At 40.8% G+C, this 19,327-nt stretch overlaps 1 protein-coding gene across 28 annotated transcripts in view; it reads left to right on the top strand.

The window, feature by feature from the left end:
* Ank2 (ankyrin 2) overlaps positions 1 to 19,327 on the top strand; it is a 513,191-nt gene that overhangs the window by 467,515 nt on the left and 26,349 nt on the right. For 22 of the 28 annotated variants that reach the window (XM_050139715.1, XM_050140008.1, XM_050141378.1 and 19 more), the window contains 10 exons: positions 3,389 to 3,613; positions 6,178 to 6,332; positions 7,420 to 7,631; positions 8,154 to 8,358; positions 10,125 to 10,221; positions 11,414 to 11,642; positions 11,835 to 11,960; positions 13,557 to 13,679; positions 15,522 to 15,554; positions 17,338 to 17,359. In XM_050139715.1, the coding sequence (XP_049995672.1) occupies positions 3,389 to 3,613; positions 6,178 to 6,332; positions 7,420 to 7,631; positions 8,154 to 8,358; positions 10,125 to 10,221; positions 11,414 to 11,642; positions 11,835 to 11,960; positions 13,557 to 13,679; positions 15,522 to 15,554; positions 17,338 to 17,359 (1,427 nt within the window). The remainder of the gene's footprint in view (positions 1 to 3,388; positions 3,614 to 6,177; positions 6,333 to 7,419; positions 7,632 to 8,153; positions 8,359 to 10,124; positions 10,222 to 11,413; positions 11,643 to 11,834; positions 11,961 to 13,556; positions 13,680 to 15,521; positions 15,555 to 17,337; positions 17,360 to 19,327) is intronic. The other 6 variants (XM_050140247.1, XM_050139564.1, XM_050141213.1 and 3 more) reach the window with 1 other exon arrangement.

Below are 19,327 nucleotides of genomic sequence, written 5' to 3'. Positions count from 1 at the left end.
GATGATGACAGTTGTTTTGTGTCTTCCAGACCTTTCTTTTTCTTGGCATTTTTTCATTTCTTTCCCTCCCTCCCTCCCTCCCTCCCTCCCTCCCTCCCTCCCTCCCTCCCTCCCCTCCTCTCTCTCCTCACTTTCTCAGGAAAATGTCTTCACTGGACTTTGTAGTTTTCTGGTTGCCTTGTCCATTTCTTCCATTACTTGGTAGAATACGGAGGTTTCCCCTCCATGGAGTTTGCCACTTTCCCCTGGATTATGCATTTTGGGCTCTTAGTTCTTCCAATTTGCTTTGTATTTGATTCAGTACTTAGGACTGTTTTTCAGATCAGTAAGGACACAGGAGTGATTGCTGGGAAGTGTATCTATATGCTGTCTCAGTCTTTAAGTTATTCTATTTTGATTCTCCTTTTCCGCAGTCTTTCTTCATACAATCTTGTTATCACTTTAAAGAAAATATCACTTTGTTAGATTCAAACTCTTAGTCTCTCATTGTCTACTAACCCTCTACCCAGGGAAATAACTACACCAGATTTCCTGGTAGAACATAAATGCACGGGGTAGACTCTTTAAAATTAGACGTAGTATTTTCCAGCTGCCTTGCTACATCTGAAGGTAGGGATTCGAGTCGTGCCTGATCATAATAGCTGACCAGACATCAAAGAATTCACTTGCCTCATGTCTTGTCCTCTCTGATCCCTGTAAGCGCACACACTTGTCATAGCCTGACATTTCATCTTTAGACTCATTCATTTACTCAAAAATTATTTATGACTCCATACTGTGCACTGCATTCATACTGTAGTGAGTACTAGGGAGCTGAGACTGCGTTCACTATTGCTACAGCCCTTTGATGACACCTCCATAGATCAAATCTCATTGACCAAGGAAGTTAGAGGTTCAAGCAAGAAAGCGCAGAATGACATCTTGGCTTAGAGTGTGAGTCTCTTGGCACAGCTCCTGACATTTATGGTAGAGTAACAGATCACACAAAAGGATTATGGAAGCAGAAACCAGGGAGGAAGTAACACAGAAAAGAGGGCTTTAGCGGCGCCTGCCAGGGAAAGTAATAGAATATGTCAAGGTCTCAACTGCTGATTCTCTGTTTTGGGGGTAGACCACCAGAGTATCCTACAAGTTCTTTTTGGTAGAGAATTGATATCCTGGAGGCTAAAGGCCGTCACTGGAAAAAAAAATACCATGGACATATAAAGGCCTGGGACATGAGTAACTTTGCTTCTTTCTTCAAAAGACATAGATACTCTATGGAACATTAGGCAGATGCTTAATAATTATCCCTTCTAGTTTCAACACCTATATTCTTAGCACATAGTAGCTGAGACTTGAAAAATTCCCTAGGTGTGGTGATAATTTATAGTAGCAGAACTTTAGAGTTAAAGGCAGGAGATCAAGAGTACAAAGTTAATCTCCTAAATGTAGAAAGTTCAAGGTTAGCCTGTATTACACAAGATCCTATCTCAAAAAGTTGATGAGGGAAAAAAAATCAAAGGAAGCATTAGTGTTAACTAAAAATAAGTTGGACATAGTGCAGCGAGTCTGGAAACACTGCTAGCTGAAAGAGCAGCATTTTTTCCACTTTTAAATGAAAACCAACATAAACTTACTCAAATAAAAATAATAGAGGAAAATCCGCACATTCATCTGGAAGTATTTCCAGTTCTTCTCTTGGGTGAATGTCTATCTATATTTAAAAGTCAGAGAGAAAACATTTCAGAATTCATATGAAAGACTAAGAGTGAGAAAAGCTACAGCTTTTTTTTCCCCTCAGGGTGTTTTAGTAATACCCAGAATGTCAACGGTTAATCCCATATGGATTGTTGCTTGTACTCAGCAGTTATTACCCCTACTGAGCACTCAGCTGCTAGGGAAGAATGGTAGGCCCAGCCTGGCTACTGCATGTGGGAGGACTGTGGCTCCTGTGGTTTCTGCTGCATGACGTGCTTCAGAGGGTACTCTGGGCTCCTCCGCACCCATTTCTCTTACTAGCAACAGGTTCTCTGTTTAATGGCATGTCTAATGCATTCTGTGTTCTGCTGCCAAGAGGATGCTCTGATATTTCACTCGCCTAAAAATAAAAAAAAAAATAACCTAAGTGTATCGTGTTTCTATCCCACAACTTACTTGGGTGGAATACCTTGCAAACGTTTTCAGTGTTGTCATGGAAGCAATATCTAGGCGTGTTGATCTGGCTCGGCGCGGTTATTCGTTGATCTATGAAACACCTATATGTTGCTTCCATTTTGTGGCTGTTGTCAAGACTTTGCAAATGCAGTGAAAATGGGAGGACACTAGCGTGATTGTGGAAGAGCCTACACACTGTTGACATGTGTCCTCATGTCTATGTACAGGACACCTAGATTGTTATGCTATTTAACTTTTGCTCCTATAGGAGGTGCGTGCCCAAGGGACCTTGGTGAGTGTCACAACGAATGAAGGAACAAGCATTCTAAGCTAAGCTGCTCCAGGATTTGTGACCACCCCAAAGAGACATTAAAAACTTTCTCTTGGCACACTCCACGGTCTTAGTCACTTGAGATTACCATTCTTTTTGTCATGATCCATGACCAGTAGAGGAGCCAAAGTTACAGAGATGCTTTTGCAAATTTAAATTATGATTTTCTTCAATTCCAGTTCATGATAATTTGGGCAAAACCATGCCATGCAAGTACCTCTATCAGCATGAGTCTGGGCTTCCCATGCTGGACTTCTCCCGCAGAAAACAGAGCAGAGGATGTTCCATTTGTTTCCACTGTTCACCCTCTGTTGCAGTTAGGATGGCTGATCTCTGAGAGATCTTAAAAGTCCAACTATCGCTTTAACCAGAAAATCAGTCCCATTCCAGTTTTTCCGTATTGTAACAAGTCGGCATCCCGGGAATGATGATTTGTGGGCAGGACACATTGGCATGGATTTGACCTTAAGAAAAGGTCTTTGAGGTTGTTTTTCAGTCATGAGATCATATTAAAATGATCTAGACAGAAGTCATCTTGGAAAGTTAAATTGAATTAACTTAAAACATATGACACTTGGTCTTTCCTGTGTGATCTAGCCTTATATTATTTGAACACATGAATTACATAGGATACATGAGGAGAAAGAAGGCTTGTCCACGTTCTTTGCAAGTTCATGCCACTTACTAACAAAAATTGAATTATTCTTGAGTAGCATATGGAGATCATACAGAAATTAAAATAAGTAATACAAATATAGGTATCAGCATAAACTTGAGAAATACTTTTCCACGGGGCATTTGCATTTAAAAGAATTGTTCTGAGAAGAACTAAAGAGTATAGAAAAGAAACAAACTCACAGACTGTGTTGATCTGCCGTATTTTTTTTCGAAGCGCGCCTCATCTTCTCTTTCAATTTTCAGTTTCCTGGTCAGTTTTATGGTGGATGCTCGTGGTGGTGCTATGCGAGGATGCAGACACAACGGGCTTAGGATCATTATCCCACCTCGGAAATGCACGGCGCCAACGCGAGTCACCTGCCGCCTGGTGAAACGCCACAGACTGGCAACCATGCCGCCAATGGTGGAAGGAGAAGGCCTGGCCAGCCGCCTCATTGAAGTGGGACCTTCCGGAGCTCAGTTCCTTGGGTAAGGGTTTCCCATAAGCCTCCTACTTAGTCTCCGATGGGCTTATGCCCGCTACCCCAAGACCAATGGGATGAAACGCCAAAGGTACGTTAAGCCATTTTGAAAACGGATAGGCTCCTGTGACATTTTTTTTTTTTAACATTGGACATAGTGCCTTGATGCCTGACTTCACTTCCACGCTTCCATGATAAGTTGTCAGTGAGTGAAACATGCAGGTTGCTAGTATTTTTGCTTCTTGGATGTGGAAATAACTATCAGATTCCCAAATGGGATAGCCATGTTTTTTAGGCTTTGGTAAGTATTTCTGTTTCTTGTCTGAGACTAAAAGGCAAAGTATAAAGAAAAAAAAGTGCTCTGTTTGAAACATACATTTACTGCCTTGCGTGGTTATGAATCCAGTTGCCATCTTCACTTTGGAGCGGAGTGTTGCCTTCATAGAATGTCTAAAGTTCAGTCTTAATGATGTGTGCATTTTCTATTATCAAAACTGCTACCTTCAGCGTTTAAGCCATGGTGTAAGGTGAAAATACTGAGATTTAACCTCTGCCATTCTCATTTTTGGCAAGTTGGAGCAGAAATTAGCATTTCTTCTTTCTTCTGTCTGTTTGTATGGCTACTGTCATACGAGGTGACCCTCCAGTGTATCAGGTGAAAAGTTGCCACTGAATGGTAACAAAAGGATGAGACTTTGGAGGGGGAAACGGGTTTCAAATCATTTTGAAACAAATCAATTGTATTTAAGTCTTGGTGCTTAAAACTGAGAGAGAGAAAAAGATCTTACTAATCAGGATTCCATTTGATTGTTGTCAACGTCATCCTGGGGGAGAGGATTTCTTGCTTTAGAACTCTGAAAATGTTCTAAAGCTTGTAATTTGGGGCAAACTGTTAACTGATTGCTCCAAATTAAAAAGGGGTGTGTTGCTAGTTCCCAGGTGTAGAAGGCACCTCTCCTTCGTCTTATCAGACAGAGCTTTGGAAAGAGTCTGTGAAGTTCTGGGTTGCCTCAGAAAATGTCACTATGGTTGGATTCTTTCGAGGTTCTTGATGTTCCGTTTATAGCCTAGCTCCCCCCCCCCCCCGCCCCCCTGTTCAGGTAGTTGAAGGCTTTCGGTAACCCTCAAAGCTGTTGAGGAATATCTATGAAAACGGCAGGCTGCTGCACAGAGTTTTTATTATATTCCCAACAGTTTTGTCCTTCCGGGAGAGACATTTTTCCCCTCCATTATTTTTTCCTTTTGGCTAGTGTCCCGGCAGTGAACCTAAGTGGGAACAGACTTGACAGCCATGTGCTCCCCTGGCACAGAAAGAAGCACCTCCATTGTACACTCTGGGTCTCAGTTCCTGCTTCCTTGCTCTTTGTGACCAATGGAGGGGGCAGAACCAAACGCAGTGTGAAAGCAAACTTCACCCTGTGACGCTGGGGTTCTGTGGACACGGTACCTGAAGCTTACTTCTGTTCTTTCTTTCACTGCTGCTTTGGATGTACTCAGTAAACTTCACCTGCCAACGGCTCCTCCCCCACTTAATGAGGGAGAAAGTTTGGTCAGCCGCATCCTTCAGCTGGGGCCTCCTGGAACCAAATTCCTTGGGTAGGAGCGACTTAAAACAAATTGATGGCTGCTGGCCCCCATTCTTCTCCTCCTTCTGCGATATGATTTCTCTTTTCGTCATTGTGCCCATGACATGTCCCTTCTCTATGATTTGAACTCTGTATGACCTATCTCTAGTGGACCATTTCTGACCCTTGTGGTATGTGACTTTTATTTTCGAGTGACGTTTTTTATATCTTCTCCTTTTCAAGTGCTGTGACCTTCATTTTCGTTCAAGCATGAGACTTGCCTAGTTGTACTCTGTGCTAGTCCTGATGTGGTTCTGACGAGTTTGGAGTCTGTATCAAAGCAACCTGGACTCAAACATGGAAAGGCTCTGTCTATGTTGAGGATGAATGTGACCTAAAAAAAAAAAAAAATCAAAGGACAGTGCATGTTCTGGATCCTGAGCATAATAGGCATTGGACAGTACTGGACTCTCGGCCGAGTGGCTCTTTAGGGCCGCCTTGTGTGCACATGCCTATTGTTTTCCTGAATGAAGACAGTCTGAGCACAAGTCACACGTGCATGGCTCACGAGCACACGTAGTTTACCTCCCTAACATCTCATGTAGAGCACATTGAATTATGCAATGTATGAGCCATTTTCTTTCCTAACTCATGTTGTCATTTTGCACCTGTAGAACATGTTTTAGGAGATTGGCATACATCATAGACCTGCATGTCCATCCCTTTTGGTTAAACGTGCTACACCTACATTTATTAAAGGAGACGTTCCAGAATGCCACATGCACTCACAGAGAAATAGCATTTGGCTTAAGGTAGCAGCATGAACCTGAGGACCAGTCCCCTGTGTCACCCTCTGTTAGGTCACTGGGCTCTGGAGGAAGGCCCACTGTGTCCCTGCCCCCAGAATGAGCAGAATTCCAGGTCACTTTGCAACAGACAGTGTGGAGGTGCTTGTCTTGGGATGGGTTACCCTGTCTACACTGAGGGTTCTGCGTTGCTATGTCAGGCCCGTGATCGTGGAGATTCCTCACTTCGCTGCCCTTCGAGGAAAGGAGAGGGAGCTGGTGGTTCTGCGCAGTGAAAATGGGGACAGCTGGAAAGAGCACTTCTGTGAATACACGGAGGACGAACTGAACGAAATCCTCAATGGCATGGATGAAGGTATCTCTGGGTTAAGGGGACTGACAGAAATCTCAGGTGGAGACAAGCCCTGCTCTCAGAGCCTTAGCTGTCTGAGCACTTGTGTGCACAAGCGTGTCTCTTGGGGTGTTTTACTCCAGCACACTGCCTGCTGGGCTCCGACTGCAGCAAGTTTCAATGCACAACCCATCCATTTTCTTAACTGCGTCTATGTTAAATTGAGGAAAATAAAGCCCTTTAAGGTATTAAATATCTTTAACAAGAATAGTCAGCGTGATTTTTTTTTCTTTTAAGGCAAACTTCTGTTGAATGTCAAACTAACAGGAGAATAGATGTTGTTTCATCGCAAATAACTCTGCTCAAAACCTTTCAACTTTCTACTATTAAAGAGACAGGAACATTAAGTTCATTCAGTTATTCATATGGAGACTTAGTCTAATATTCTGTATTTCTCTAAATACCTACTAGTGTAACACTAGAGCAACACAGAGTCCATGATCCCACCTTCTGCTCTTAGTATTTGGTAAGTCATTGGCATCAGAGGAATATTGAAAGTCTGATGTCACCACTGATGTCAAACACAGAGTCAAACCAAGTCAAGAGACAGAATACATAATCAGAAAACTTACCCAATACTGCAGCGTTTATTACTAGGCTGCTCCCCCAGAACCTAAAGGACCATGTATTTTCTTAAGACCACAAGAATTGGTCTTTGAGCTAACTTTGAAATTTGCAAAGAAAAGGAGTTCCCATGCAGCTTCCTCTCTATCACGTGAACCAAGAATAGCATATGTTCATTTCCGGTACGGATTTGCCCGCAACGCCCTCACAGACACAGCACCGCACAGGCGCATCTGATCCGAGATGCACTTCTTTTCCACTGCTCTGGAAAGGCCTAGGTTCCCCCAAAAGTGTACCTGCAAATTGCTGAGAGTTGAGGAAAGATCGCAGTATTTATGTATTTAGTGTAAGGAAGGCCTTGTGTTTTAACATTTACCAAAGGGGAGCTTTGCTGCTCCCCCTGATTACTATTAACTGTGCCCATGAGTCTGCTAGAATGTTCTCAGGAGTCAGTAGCTTCATGAGGATGGATCATTTCTTGTCTCAGTGCTGGACAGCCCGGAGGACCTGGAAAAGAAACGAATCTGCCGCATCATCACTCGTGACTTCCCACAGTACTTTGCGGTGGTGTCGCGCATCAAACAGGACAGCAACCTGATTGGCCCAGAGGGTGGCGTGCTGAGCAGCACCGTGGTGTCGCAGGTGCAAGCCGTCTTTCCCGAGGGTGCACTCACCAAGCGCATCCGTGTAGGTCTGCAGGTATGTGCATGTAGGTGGCAGGTGATACTGTGGGATTTTATTACCAGGGTTGCAATTAGGTTTTCACACGAGAGTTGAAATATCACCTAAATAAAGTTTCCCTGAGTGAACAAAGGCTAACACAAGAGACCAAAGAGCCACAAAATTGTGAGGATGGGGCAGGTGAGATGACTCGGCTGTTGAAGGGGCTGGCTGCTGAGAGTCCGACTACCTGAATGCAGTTCTGGAAACCACGTGATGGAAGATGAGCCATGACTTTCTCAGGTTGTCTTCTGACCTGCGTATGTGGGCTGTAGCATGCAACCCAGCCACACACACTTCTAACATGCAATAAATAAAAATAAAATGGAATAAATTCTTTTCTCAATTGTGAGCGATTAATAGTGCTAAACTTAATGGCTACCACATTCGAAATCCATTCACTTCATTTGTGAAATAATAAACAATGTTTGTCTGGACGTGATTGTTGACATTATGTAGGATACCATATAGTTCAATGTTTTTTTTTTCTTCCCTCGAAAGGCTCAACCCATGCACAGTGAGTTGGTGAAGAAGATCCTAGGCAATAAAGCCACCTTCAGTCCCATAGTCACTTTGGAACCCAGGAGGAGGAAGTTTCATAAGCCTATCACCATGACGATTCCTGTTCCCAAAGCTTCAAGTGATGTCATGCTGAATGGTTTTGGGGGAGATGCACCAACCCTAAGATTACTCTGCAGCATAACAGGTGAGGCATATGTGACTATAGCATGGAGAGTTCTAGAAGATATTGAAATAATAGTAAAAAACTCAGGACGTGCCAGGTTAATTATGCCCTGGAAGCTGAGAATGTAGGCGAAGGTCTGTGAGCCAGTATTTGGAAGGCTGAGGCTGGTGGATTATGAGTTTAAGGCCTAGCTGGACAATATAACAAGATCTTGTATCAAAAAGCTATGTGGTTAGATACGTTAATTCAGGGAAAGCATTTTTAATTAACTAGGTGAACAAAAGGTTAAAAAATTATTTTCTCAACCATGTTTGTATATCAAACTATTATAATAGTATATATCAAGTATATATGCTTGTATGCATCAAGCATATATACTTGGTATGCATATTCATTTTTAAAATAAATGTTTTAAATTTAATATTTGTAACCTACTGAGTTATTAGTGCTGTCCATATGTGCATGGTATAGGGTCACGCACCAGCTGATAGACATGGGCAACCCTATCTACCAGTGACTGCCCCTCGAAGAAGAAAAGTGACCCTTTCTTTCCCCTAGTAGGCATCGATTGCCAGTATCTCCTCATTTATGAGTGTTGTCTTGACGGCTCTTTCCTGTATACGCAGGAACATTCCTGGGGGTAATCTAGTACAGGTGACCCAGTTCTGAGAGTTGAGCCGCCCAACAGCCTGTGTTCAGCAGCCAGCATCTCACAACACTCCTCCCACCCCCTTTATCCGCTCCTTCTTCTTTATTCCTCTTGTCCCTCTTCTGCAATGTTCCCTTGCCTAGAGGGGGGAGATGGGGTGATGTCCCACTCACAATGTCCTGTTCTTAGCACTGAGAGCAGGTATGCATCTCCACCTTCACCACTATCTACTCCAGTAAAAAGTTTCTCTGACCAAGGTTTACAGCTCTGGATAGAAACAGAAGGCCGTTTGGCAATATAGTTTTCCCCCTAGGGCTTATGGCTTTTCTGTGACCATGTTTAGGGAACTATACATTCATTTCCTGCAGTGGAGCAGTCACAAGCCAACCAAGAGAGCAGCTGGTTCCCCATCAACAGTCTGGTCACCATTGCACCAGTGGGCACATCTTGCCTGCCAGATCAGTCTCATAGCATGTGGGGTCCAGCACTGGATAAAATCATTGATTCTTTTTTTTTTTCAGCAGTATTTTTGGCAGGCCAAGATACACAATGCCTAGTAAACAGATATTCAAATAATTTCCCATAAATTTGCTTTTTTGAAGTGTCATTTTTTTAGTATGTAGTTTTGAGAGTTTGTACTCTCATTTTGATTTAATTAAATTTACTTTTTTCTTTTTTCTTTCTTATTTTATTTCATTTTATTTTTTACTTGTGGTGCTGGCGATTGAACCTAGGACATGTTATTTGCTAGAAAAGGCAAGCACTTTACTCCTGAGCTACGTATTCTTAGCCCTGAAAGTTGTTTTGTTTGGATGTTTTCTCTCTCTCTCTCTCTCTCTCTCTCTCTCTCTCTCTCTCTCTCCCTTCCTCTTTCCCTCCCTCCCTTTTTTCTTTTCTTTATTTCTTGGCAGTGAGGATTGAACATGGGGCTGGTCACACACTAGGCAAATGCTTTAACCTGCATCCTATAAGTTTACTAACCTGTATCCCAGTTCATGCTAGTCTCATTGTGCCTTTTTGTGCATGGAGGGACCACACAAGCAAATGGTCAGAATTATGTAAAAAAAAAAAAAGACTTTATTTACAAGCTAGTGTCTGGCATTTTGCCCTACCATCTTCCACAATCATGCTATTTCAGGTGGAACCACGCCTGCACAGTGGGAAGACATCACAGGAACTACGCCACTAACATTTGTCAATGAATGTGTTTCCTTTACAACCAACGTGTCTGCCAGGTATGTGTGTGCAGCCCAGAAACGCCTACTCACTGGATTTCTTTCTTCCTCCCCAAAAATGATCTTTTCTTTTTGTTGTTTGGTGTTGTTTCTTAATTCTTTCAAGGGAATTTTGGTTGCAGTTGTTTAATATTAAGTTGGGCTTGCATTTATTTTGACTTGTGTAGTAACACTACAATAACCAAGTCCTGCATGCATTCAGATTAGATTCTTTGGGAAACATGTCTCTATCTGCTTTGGCGGTAGGATTCTGATGCTAGCTTTGGCAGCCGCTCCTGATGCTTCCAGTCCCCCGGGAATGAAAAGTTTCCTGTTAGCCAACAATACACATGAAGAGTTGCTTTTTCAATAGAATGACAAGCACATAGTCAGTATACCTTGCTTAGTGGCTAAAGAGTTACAATGTGTTATAGGCACTAACACATTTGCATGATACACACCCTTAAGAGACTGAAGGTATCTTCCATTATTTCTTCTATTATTTCTTTTACATACAGTAATTGAATTCTAATACTCATTTTTATTCGTATAGTCTTTGATGGATAGGTCAACATCTTCAAGTTTCTGGTTGGTCTGATTCAGTCTTGGTGGGGAGTTAGTCCCTTGGATAATGACGCAGTGAGGGTATGGTGTTGAATCGTCAGAAGATTAAATGAATAACAGAGGAATCAAGGGAAAGAGTGCTCACTCGGAGAAATCTTTATCATACTGTCTGATACTGAACTTTTATCCCCAAAGATTCTAAAAGCCATCACTTTATACGTCAAGAGACTGATTATAAAGAAGAGTTTTCAAGAAGAGAAACACAGCTAGAACATTTAAGTCAATCTTTTTGTTTGCTTTTATTTTGCTTTGGGAGGTATATAATCTCTACTGGATTTATTAATTACGCATGGTAGTATGCTACATAATGGCTTTTAGTTCTAAGTGCATATTGTCCATTGAGCATATTCCCTCTTCATCGTAACCAATTGTAAAAATCTGATATATCTCTCCTTCTTGATGCCTCCAGACTTACTGCCCATCCCTTGTCTTTTTTGCCATTTCTGTCTTTGTTTCTTTTTTATCTCTTTCTCTTTCCTTTCTTTTTCAAGAAAAATTTGGTGGCTATATTTATCGTATTAAAGGAACTAAATTTTTTTCAAATGGCATACTTTAAACTTTAGGTAACTGGTTTTCTTTCTTTTTGTAGGTTCTGGCTGATAGATTGTCGACAGATTCAGGAATCTGTTTCCTTTGCATCGCAAGTGTATAGAGAAATTATCTGTGTACCATATATGGCCAAATTTGTAGTCTTTGCCAAATCACACGACCCCATTGAAGCCAGGTTGCGGTGCTTCTGTATGACAGATGATAAAGTAGATAAGACCCTTGAACAACAAGAAAACTTCTCTGAGGTGGCCAGGAGCAGGGATGTGGAGGTAAGAATATAGCCTTGCTGCATCCTGGGGCCTTGTCATGTATATGACAGATGGCAAAGAGCAGTGTGAACATTGTTATATGTATATTCTGAGAACTGAAGGTTCCAAGTACACTTACTACCTGTTTGTTATAAATGACATGAAAGTGATTGTAGCTATCTCAGTCCGTGTTGGTTTTCTGTCTTATCTTAGGTACTAGAAGGAAAACCAATTTATGTTGATTGTTTTGGAAACCTGGTCCCACTAACCAAGAGTGGCCAACATCATATATTCAGCTTTTTTGCCTTCAAAGAAAACAGACTTCCTCTCTTTGTCAAGGTAATATATACATAAAACCGAAAATCAGTTATGCCTTTATATACATACAAGTACAAAAATCCATACATACAGCCCAAGGGTTGTTCTCAATTACTTTCATAACGAGAATATGCGCTTTCCAAACATTTCCAGTGATTTTGAAACACATTTTACAAATGTTTACGAAAAGCATGCATTTTAGTTTATTCTTGAAGTTGAGAGGCAACTGTGTATTTTGATGAGAGAGAACATTTATGAGAGAAATGAGGACAAACTATGACCAGGTTATTAAGTAGAAACATTAATAACTGTTCCCCAGATGGAGCCTGCTCTGTCTGTCTCTGTCTCTTTCTGTGTCTCCATCTCTCTGTGTTGCTGGGAATTAAACTTAGGACTTCACTCCTAGCTATTACTAGGCAGTGACTCTGCTGTGGCTTAAACTCCCACCCCTCCCGTTTGTTCACTGCTGTCACTTTTAGATATTCATACTTAGATTTTAAAATGTATGTGGATGTCACTAATGTAGATACCAAAAGAGCACTGATACTTTTTGTAGTAATTTCTCCAAAGACCCAGAATCTCATGGTCCAATAAGAAATCATTCTAGTTAGAGCTGTAGACTTCATGTACTTTCATCAATTCAACATATAGAAAGTTTGCTGTTGAATGGGTCCATTTACTAAGGGATACCCAGGGAAGTAAAACTCATAAAGGCAGAAAGTAAAAGGGTGGGTATCATGGAAAAGGGGTCCGGGGGAAGAGGAGCTGTTGCTTAATACATGGAGACTTTCAGTTTGGGAAGCAATTCTACATGCACATGGATGGTGGTGACAGCTATACAACAAAACGCATGCACTGTCACCTCTGAATTACACACCTAAAATGGTTAAATACACCTGAAATGATGTTTCCCATTACAAAACCACAGTTAAAATAGAATGAAATTCTGATGTTGCAATGAACTTAAAAATATCCTAAGTCAGTAAAACACAGGGAAAATACTATATGAGTCCACTTTACAAAGCAGAGAAATCCATGGAGACCCAAAATTGTTTGGAAGTTGTCAGGGACAAGGAGTGGTAGGTAAATGTGTTCTGGGCACAGTTTCTGTCTGGGTGAATAGAAAGCTCTGGAAAATTGTGATGATTGCACAGCTTCATGAATGCGCTTCATAGCACTTAAAAACCATAGAAATGTATGGTTGTATGACAGGTATATTTTACCACAATCTCAAGAAATGCAAATTCATTTTGGCAACCTGATATACAGAAAAGTAACCACAGCTACTGGTTATTTTGTATGTGAAACTTTATATAAGGTCTGAAGGGAATCCCATGCCTGTGACTTAACATGACGGTTAGCTTCATTTGACATTGCGTGCATATCCAACCATCCTGGTAGCCACCTTAATAGAGGTACAGCTTTTTCAATCAGCAATGCCTGAAAGAGTGATTGTAAACAATGATACCAAAATAGAAAGGAGAAGAGCTTGGAGACTGTGGTTCCTATGTCCCTCCTTGAAGTGTCACCCGATTGTAATTACGTCCCCGTCCCCCAACCCCCTTCAACCTCATCTGATGTCAGACATCAGTGAAACCCATGTCTTTCTTGTTCAAGGTACGTGATACAACTCAGGAACCTTGTGGGCGACTCTCGTTCATGAAGGAACCCAAATCCACAAGAGGCCTGGTGCATCAAGCCATTTGCAACCTAAACATCACCCTGCCGATTTATGCGAAGGTATTGTGAATCCTGTAGTGTTCTCAGGGCAGTCCAGAAATTTGAGTTTCAACTTCTTTATAAGAGATATTCAACACAAGAACATGTACATATTATTTTTGGTATCCTGCCCCTTAAGTGATTTTTTTTTTCAATTCAGTAAAGAAAAAAGCAATTCTCGCCTTCTTTGGCATTTAATGCACTTTTATGGAGGCTTTTATTTTTATATAGCAGATATGGCAGAGAAAAAATTAGTTTTAATTTTAATGCCTTTTCAGCTGGGTTTTAAAGAAAAAGCAACTGGAAATTTTTCTGTTCTTGTTTCTCTGTACATTCCTGAGACCACATGGTGCCTCACCTCCCATTAGGGTGCTAGTATGCTAGTTATTGCTCACTACCCACTCAGCGGGGTCAGCTTAAAGGTTCGGAGCATACGACTCGTGTTTTAGCTTTGCCTGAAGTAATTACCTGTTTATATTATAACCTGTCCTGTTTAAATGGTGTAAGAATTTTAAACTAACTTTTCAGTTAATTTAACATGATCAGGATAAAAAGGTCCTCTTGACAGGAGTACATTTGATGCAACACCAGAAAGACTTTTGTTGTTTTCTGATGCAAGTCTACCTAATATTACTTTCAATCTAACTCTTAATCGATGGCATTATACGTTGACTATGACTAGGGTATCAAAGGAGGTGACTGAACCAGTTAAGTGACAGGGGGAATCTTATTCTGAAAGCCTTTTTTCCCCTTTAAACTAATACCATTTAAAAACAGCCAGCTGCAGACGGCAGTCTGTGCACAGCTGCTACAGATGTTCAGTTTGTTCTGAACTTGGCAAAGGGCTGAATAGTGGGTGATGCATGGGAAGTAGGGAAATGCTTAAAACTTTCAGTCCTGAATCTGCAGAACCAAGAATTCTCTCTATTACTTTTACCTCCTCATAGTTGCCACAGAATGTATTGGTTTAAATATTCAGTCTTGGAAATAGATGCCAGTTTTATAGAAGACGGCTCTTAGTGTATGTTTTATGTTGTTACTTCTTCTTAATAATTAAAAACAGAAATTGAGTATCTATTTCCATATATGATATTCATGATGTTCCGATGCCATTGAAATGTAGCAGCAGATAGATCAACCATGAAAATGGGATCTAATTGCAATCCCATGACACAAATGCACCTTGGTGTTTAGTCTCTAGAGGCAGAGTTAAGAGCCACAGGAGAGCTGCCCAGGCCACCCAGAGATATAATGTGAGCGTGCTATGACGGGTCTCGGGCTCTCCATGTTCTGTGAGACAAAGCATTTACTTTATTTTATATTTTTTTGAGACAAGATACCGCACACAGTGTTATTAATGCTATGGTGGTTTTCTATTTAGTCACTCAAGATGAAAAGAATAAAATGCCAAACATTGCATCTTTAAGATATACTGAGGATGTAGTATATAATAAAACTTGTGTAGTGCCCAAGTATTGAAAACATTTGCAGCATAAACTTACTGATGCTGTTTGACAGTTTCAGTCAGTCCCATTATAACTGGGGTAGTGTCATCATCACCTTTTCTGTGAATCAATTCCACCAGACACATTAGATATCAAGCTTTGGGCTGTTGGTAACTTCAGGTCAGGAATAGGTATATTTGTCATTTGTGTGTGTGTGTGTGTGTGTGTGTGTGTGTCTTTGAATGTATAAACTTTGATCAATCTTCTTTAGCTGTCTTCTATAAACTATTTAAGAAAGCAGCCTGAGTGTACTGTGTGCCTGCCTTGATGCTTGCAGATGGACGTATTTACTCTTTTCCTCTAAATGTTTCTTCCTTCTCCCTTTTTTCCATCTTGCACGGCATCTTGGGGCATCCAGGAGTCTGAGTCAGATCAAGAGCAGGAGGAAGAGGTAATTTTATAACAGCGTCACTTGTTCCTGGCTCTGTCATTGCTGGAGCCGCTAAGAAGAGCATGTGGTTGACCTCTAATTTTTGGAGAGTAGGCAGCTATTTTTAGCAATTAGATGAGCAGAATTTTAGTCTACCTCCCTATTCCTATTTTTTTTTCATCTTGTGAATGGCATTCAGAGAACCGCAGTTTTCTTTTTTTTATTTTAGCCCTCTACATAAGAGTATGTATTTCTCTGCCTCTCCTAATGGCCAGGCCGTTGTCTTGGTGACACTCAAAGGCTAGATTGGCCGTGTCTGAAGGTGACAGTGAGCAGACACAATGGTTGGCTTTGTAGCTCTCATAGCCTCACTAGCAGCAAAGTTTTCCTGAAGCTGGGCCTGTGATGACATCAGCACTCTGGCAATTACTAGGGTGTGTGTTGGTGTATTTTAGGGGTTCTTGAATCTTCTCGGCTCTAATCTGCACTGTGCAGATTTGTTTATGTGTAGTTTGTGTAAATTAAAGTTAGTACCTTTTATGAGTGCACTGTGTCCTAACACCATGGCCGAGAATCACTAAGACTAACCAACCTTCAGCCATTCATTAGACTCCATGATTATGATACAAACATATATTTATAAATAGCATGCCTCATGAAGTATATTTGCAGACCTCAGTGTTCTACACACCTTACCAGCATGGTTTTCTCTCACCTATCTTCTGTGTGAAGTTACATACAGATGTAGAAAACAAGTTCTAAAGGTGGCATCTTGAAATAAGTAGATATCTGAGTGATATCCATAATGATTCTTAAAGCAAATATATGTTTCTCTTCTTTTTAACGGTCTGAAAACACCCATTGTTATAACAGAAATGAAAGAAATGATTGAAAAACTCCTTATATTTATCCATGAATATAGGAACTCCTGTTTCCTGTCTGTGCTCAACTGTTTCCAAACTAATTACCACTAGTGCATACATTTTTAATATGCCTTCATTTTTAAATGTTTATGCCAATGTGCCTGAAATGTAAAAATACAAAGAAAAGCATAATAAATGTTCTGTGGCCACCAACTTCAAATGCATGGCCTTAGTCCAGAGGACTGCCACCATTTCCCTCTTCTGTCATAGGAAGCTAGAGAACAGAGGTGGACTGGCAGTCACACACGCCATCAGGTGTGTGATTGGTCATTTCCTGTGTGGGTCACCGTCACATACACAATGTCCTTCTGTGCTCAGGGGTTCTGTCTCCCTGGCTCTTGAAATGTGACACCTCCATCCCATCCTTAAAGAGCATAAAAATGGTGAAACCGATTCTGCTGTGTTCACAACTGAGCCATTTCCATTAGATATGTGGTTGTTTCCTGTGAAATACTTTCAGGAAGTTTCTGTTCTTCCTAAAAGGAACGTGTGAACAGCTGTGGAGCAGTTTGGAGCAGTGTTGTTAGGAAATGACTTCTGTAGAACTTATCACTCAGGATGCTTTGCCATTCTTTTTTTTTTTTTTTTTTTCTCATTTAGTTGTAACTTGTAACCTTTTCCCTAATATGCATTTTCTTACATCAAACACAGTTGGGTCGCCTCTTCCCAAGAGTAACATATTCTTCCTGTAGTTTCTAGAAATGATATATGAATATGTGTTTATTTATATATTCAAAACTGCAGCCGATGGTTTTGGCTTTCTTCTAGTACATGTTGTCACTCCTATGTGCATGACCACAAATAGGATCTTACTATGCACATAAGCGACTCTGAGCCAAGAGCTGTTTGTAACCATTGAATTTGTGTATGTTTTCTTTCAGATCGGTATGACATCAGAAAAAAGTAAGACTTTGAATAAAATTGAGTCTGTTTGAAAGCTGGCTGTAATGAAAAGAAGCATGAATTAAGATGCAAGCTAGTTGCCATTACTAACCACTATAATAATTACATTTTTGTATAGTTCTTATTAATCATTAATGTATACTTATAAGAGCAGCTTGGCCAGTTAAATCATAACTATGCCTAATTTGTGAATTAATTAGCATTAAATGCAATGATTATTCATTAAGCATTCACTTTCTTTTGACATTCCTGTAACCCTGGCATTGCTGTCAAGCTTGTTTAGAAAGCCACCCCACCGTTTTGTCCATCTGTTAGCGTAACATTGCCACCTCATTTTTTCCCCTGCACTGACATGACAGTATTACTTTTTACACAAAGCCACAGTGGCCTCTGTAAAGAGCCTTGCCTCTGGAAGAACGCCTACAAAAGCGATACTGTCTCAGAGTTCTGAGCGGAAGCTCACGCACCGCCCCCCCCCCATACCCCTCCTTGCCCTCTTACTGTGGTGAAGTATACCTAAGTCTTTAGGTGAGAGCTAACAGAATTTTCTGATAATTTCCAAAGGGGAAGGGGGGAACCAAAAAGAAAAGAATGCAAAAATTAAAGAATACTGGATGCAATTACTGATCACAGTGTGGTTATATTTAAATAACAACTCAAAATCCCCAACAAAATCTAATACAGGAAGCATTCCTGAGTTCATGCAAGGTTTGTAATGATCTAGCCACGTTTCATCTTGTCAGCCTGGACTCTGTGACCGTCTGGCTTCCTGTGTAGAAACCCAAGTTGAATTTTATAGATTTTTTTTTCCTGCCATATGCCTTAAACACTTGAGAAAAATATTCTAATTTTTAATCTTATTAAGTATTAAGATTTATGTTGATTCATCTTATCCCAGGGTAGCATTCCCGAAAGGAAAGTACACAGAGCCATATGCCGTGGTCATCTTGCCCTAGATGGTTATGTTAGTCACTTTTGTGGGGCTGCTATAAAGCACATGAACAAAGAAACTTATGAGGAAGAGTCTTTTGTGGGGTTTACGGTTGCTGAGAGTTAGAGTCCGTGATAGCAGAGCAGGGGTAGTAGGTGGCAGACTGTTAGACTCTGGAAACCTTAAAGCCTGCCTGGTCCTAGGGACACACTTCCTCCAGCAAGGCCATACCTCCTAAGCCTCACCAAACAAACGTCACCTCGCGACCAAGTACCCCAAACTTTATATAAAGGCAGGTCTCATTCAAAACATCATGCTGGCGACCTACAGGCCTGTTCTCCTAGAAGTCTTAGTTCATTGTAATTTACTGCTGTCCTGTTGGATTGGCTTTAACTGGGGCTTATCCTTATGTCCCAGCTCATTCAAGATGAAACTCTGAGATTCGGATGTCTTCAATAATATATATGACTAAACATATCAGCATTACTATGAATTGATTTTAATATATTTTATATCGAGCACATGTGTCTAATCACATGTGCTAGCCTCTAAACAAATACAAGTTCTCTCTAGAGAAGACAGTTTTGCTTATACCACATATTATTGTTGCCTTCATTGGTTTTTTTTTAAAGTGTTTTTATTTTCTCTTCCTCCTCCTTCTATCGGGCTATTGTATTGACTTAATGAAATGTAAATGAAATGGCTCCTTCATTTACTCCTTTGTACAAGCTAGTCAGAGTTAAAGTTATTGGTCTCGGTCAGTTAAAAAAAATAGTAATGTTCCCATGTTGCTATAATACCATGGGTTCTCTCGAATGACACCTAGATACTTCGAGTATCTTCCAGATCTCAAGGGCAGACTCATGCGTGGTTTTGTTTTAAAGACAATCACCTCAGAGTTTTCACACAGCCATAAAATAACATCTAGAGAAGGGTTCTCTTAGTAAGGCCTTTACTGAAGCTTTTATGTAAGCTAACCCTGAGAGTTTCTTGCGTTTGTCGTGATTAAAGGAGCCCCACCCCACCTGTGACTCCAG

The sequence above is a fragment of the Alexandromys fortis genome, unplaced genomic scaffold (assembly GCF_014885135.2).
Source record: "Alexandromys fortis isolate MF-2015 unplaced genomic scaffold, M_Fortis_MF-2015_v1.1 scaffold_19, whole genome shotgun sequence".
Lineage (NCBI taxonomy): Eukaryota > Metazoa > Chordata > Mammalia > Rodentia > Cricetidae > Alexandromys > Alexandromys fortis.
The sequence above is the reverse complement of the archived record's forward strand: the minus strand, read 5'-3'. Positions and strand labels throughout refer to the sequence as shown.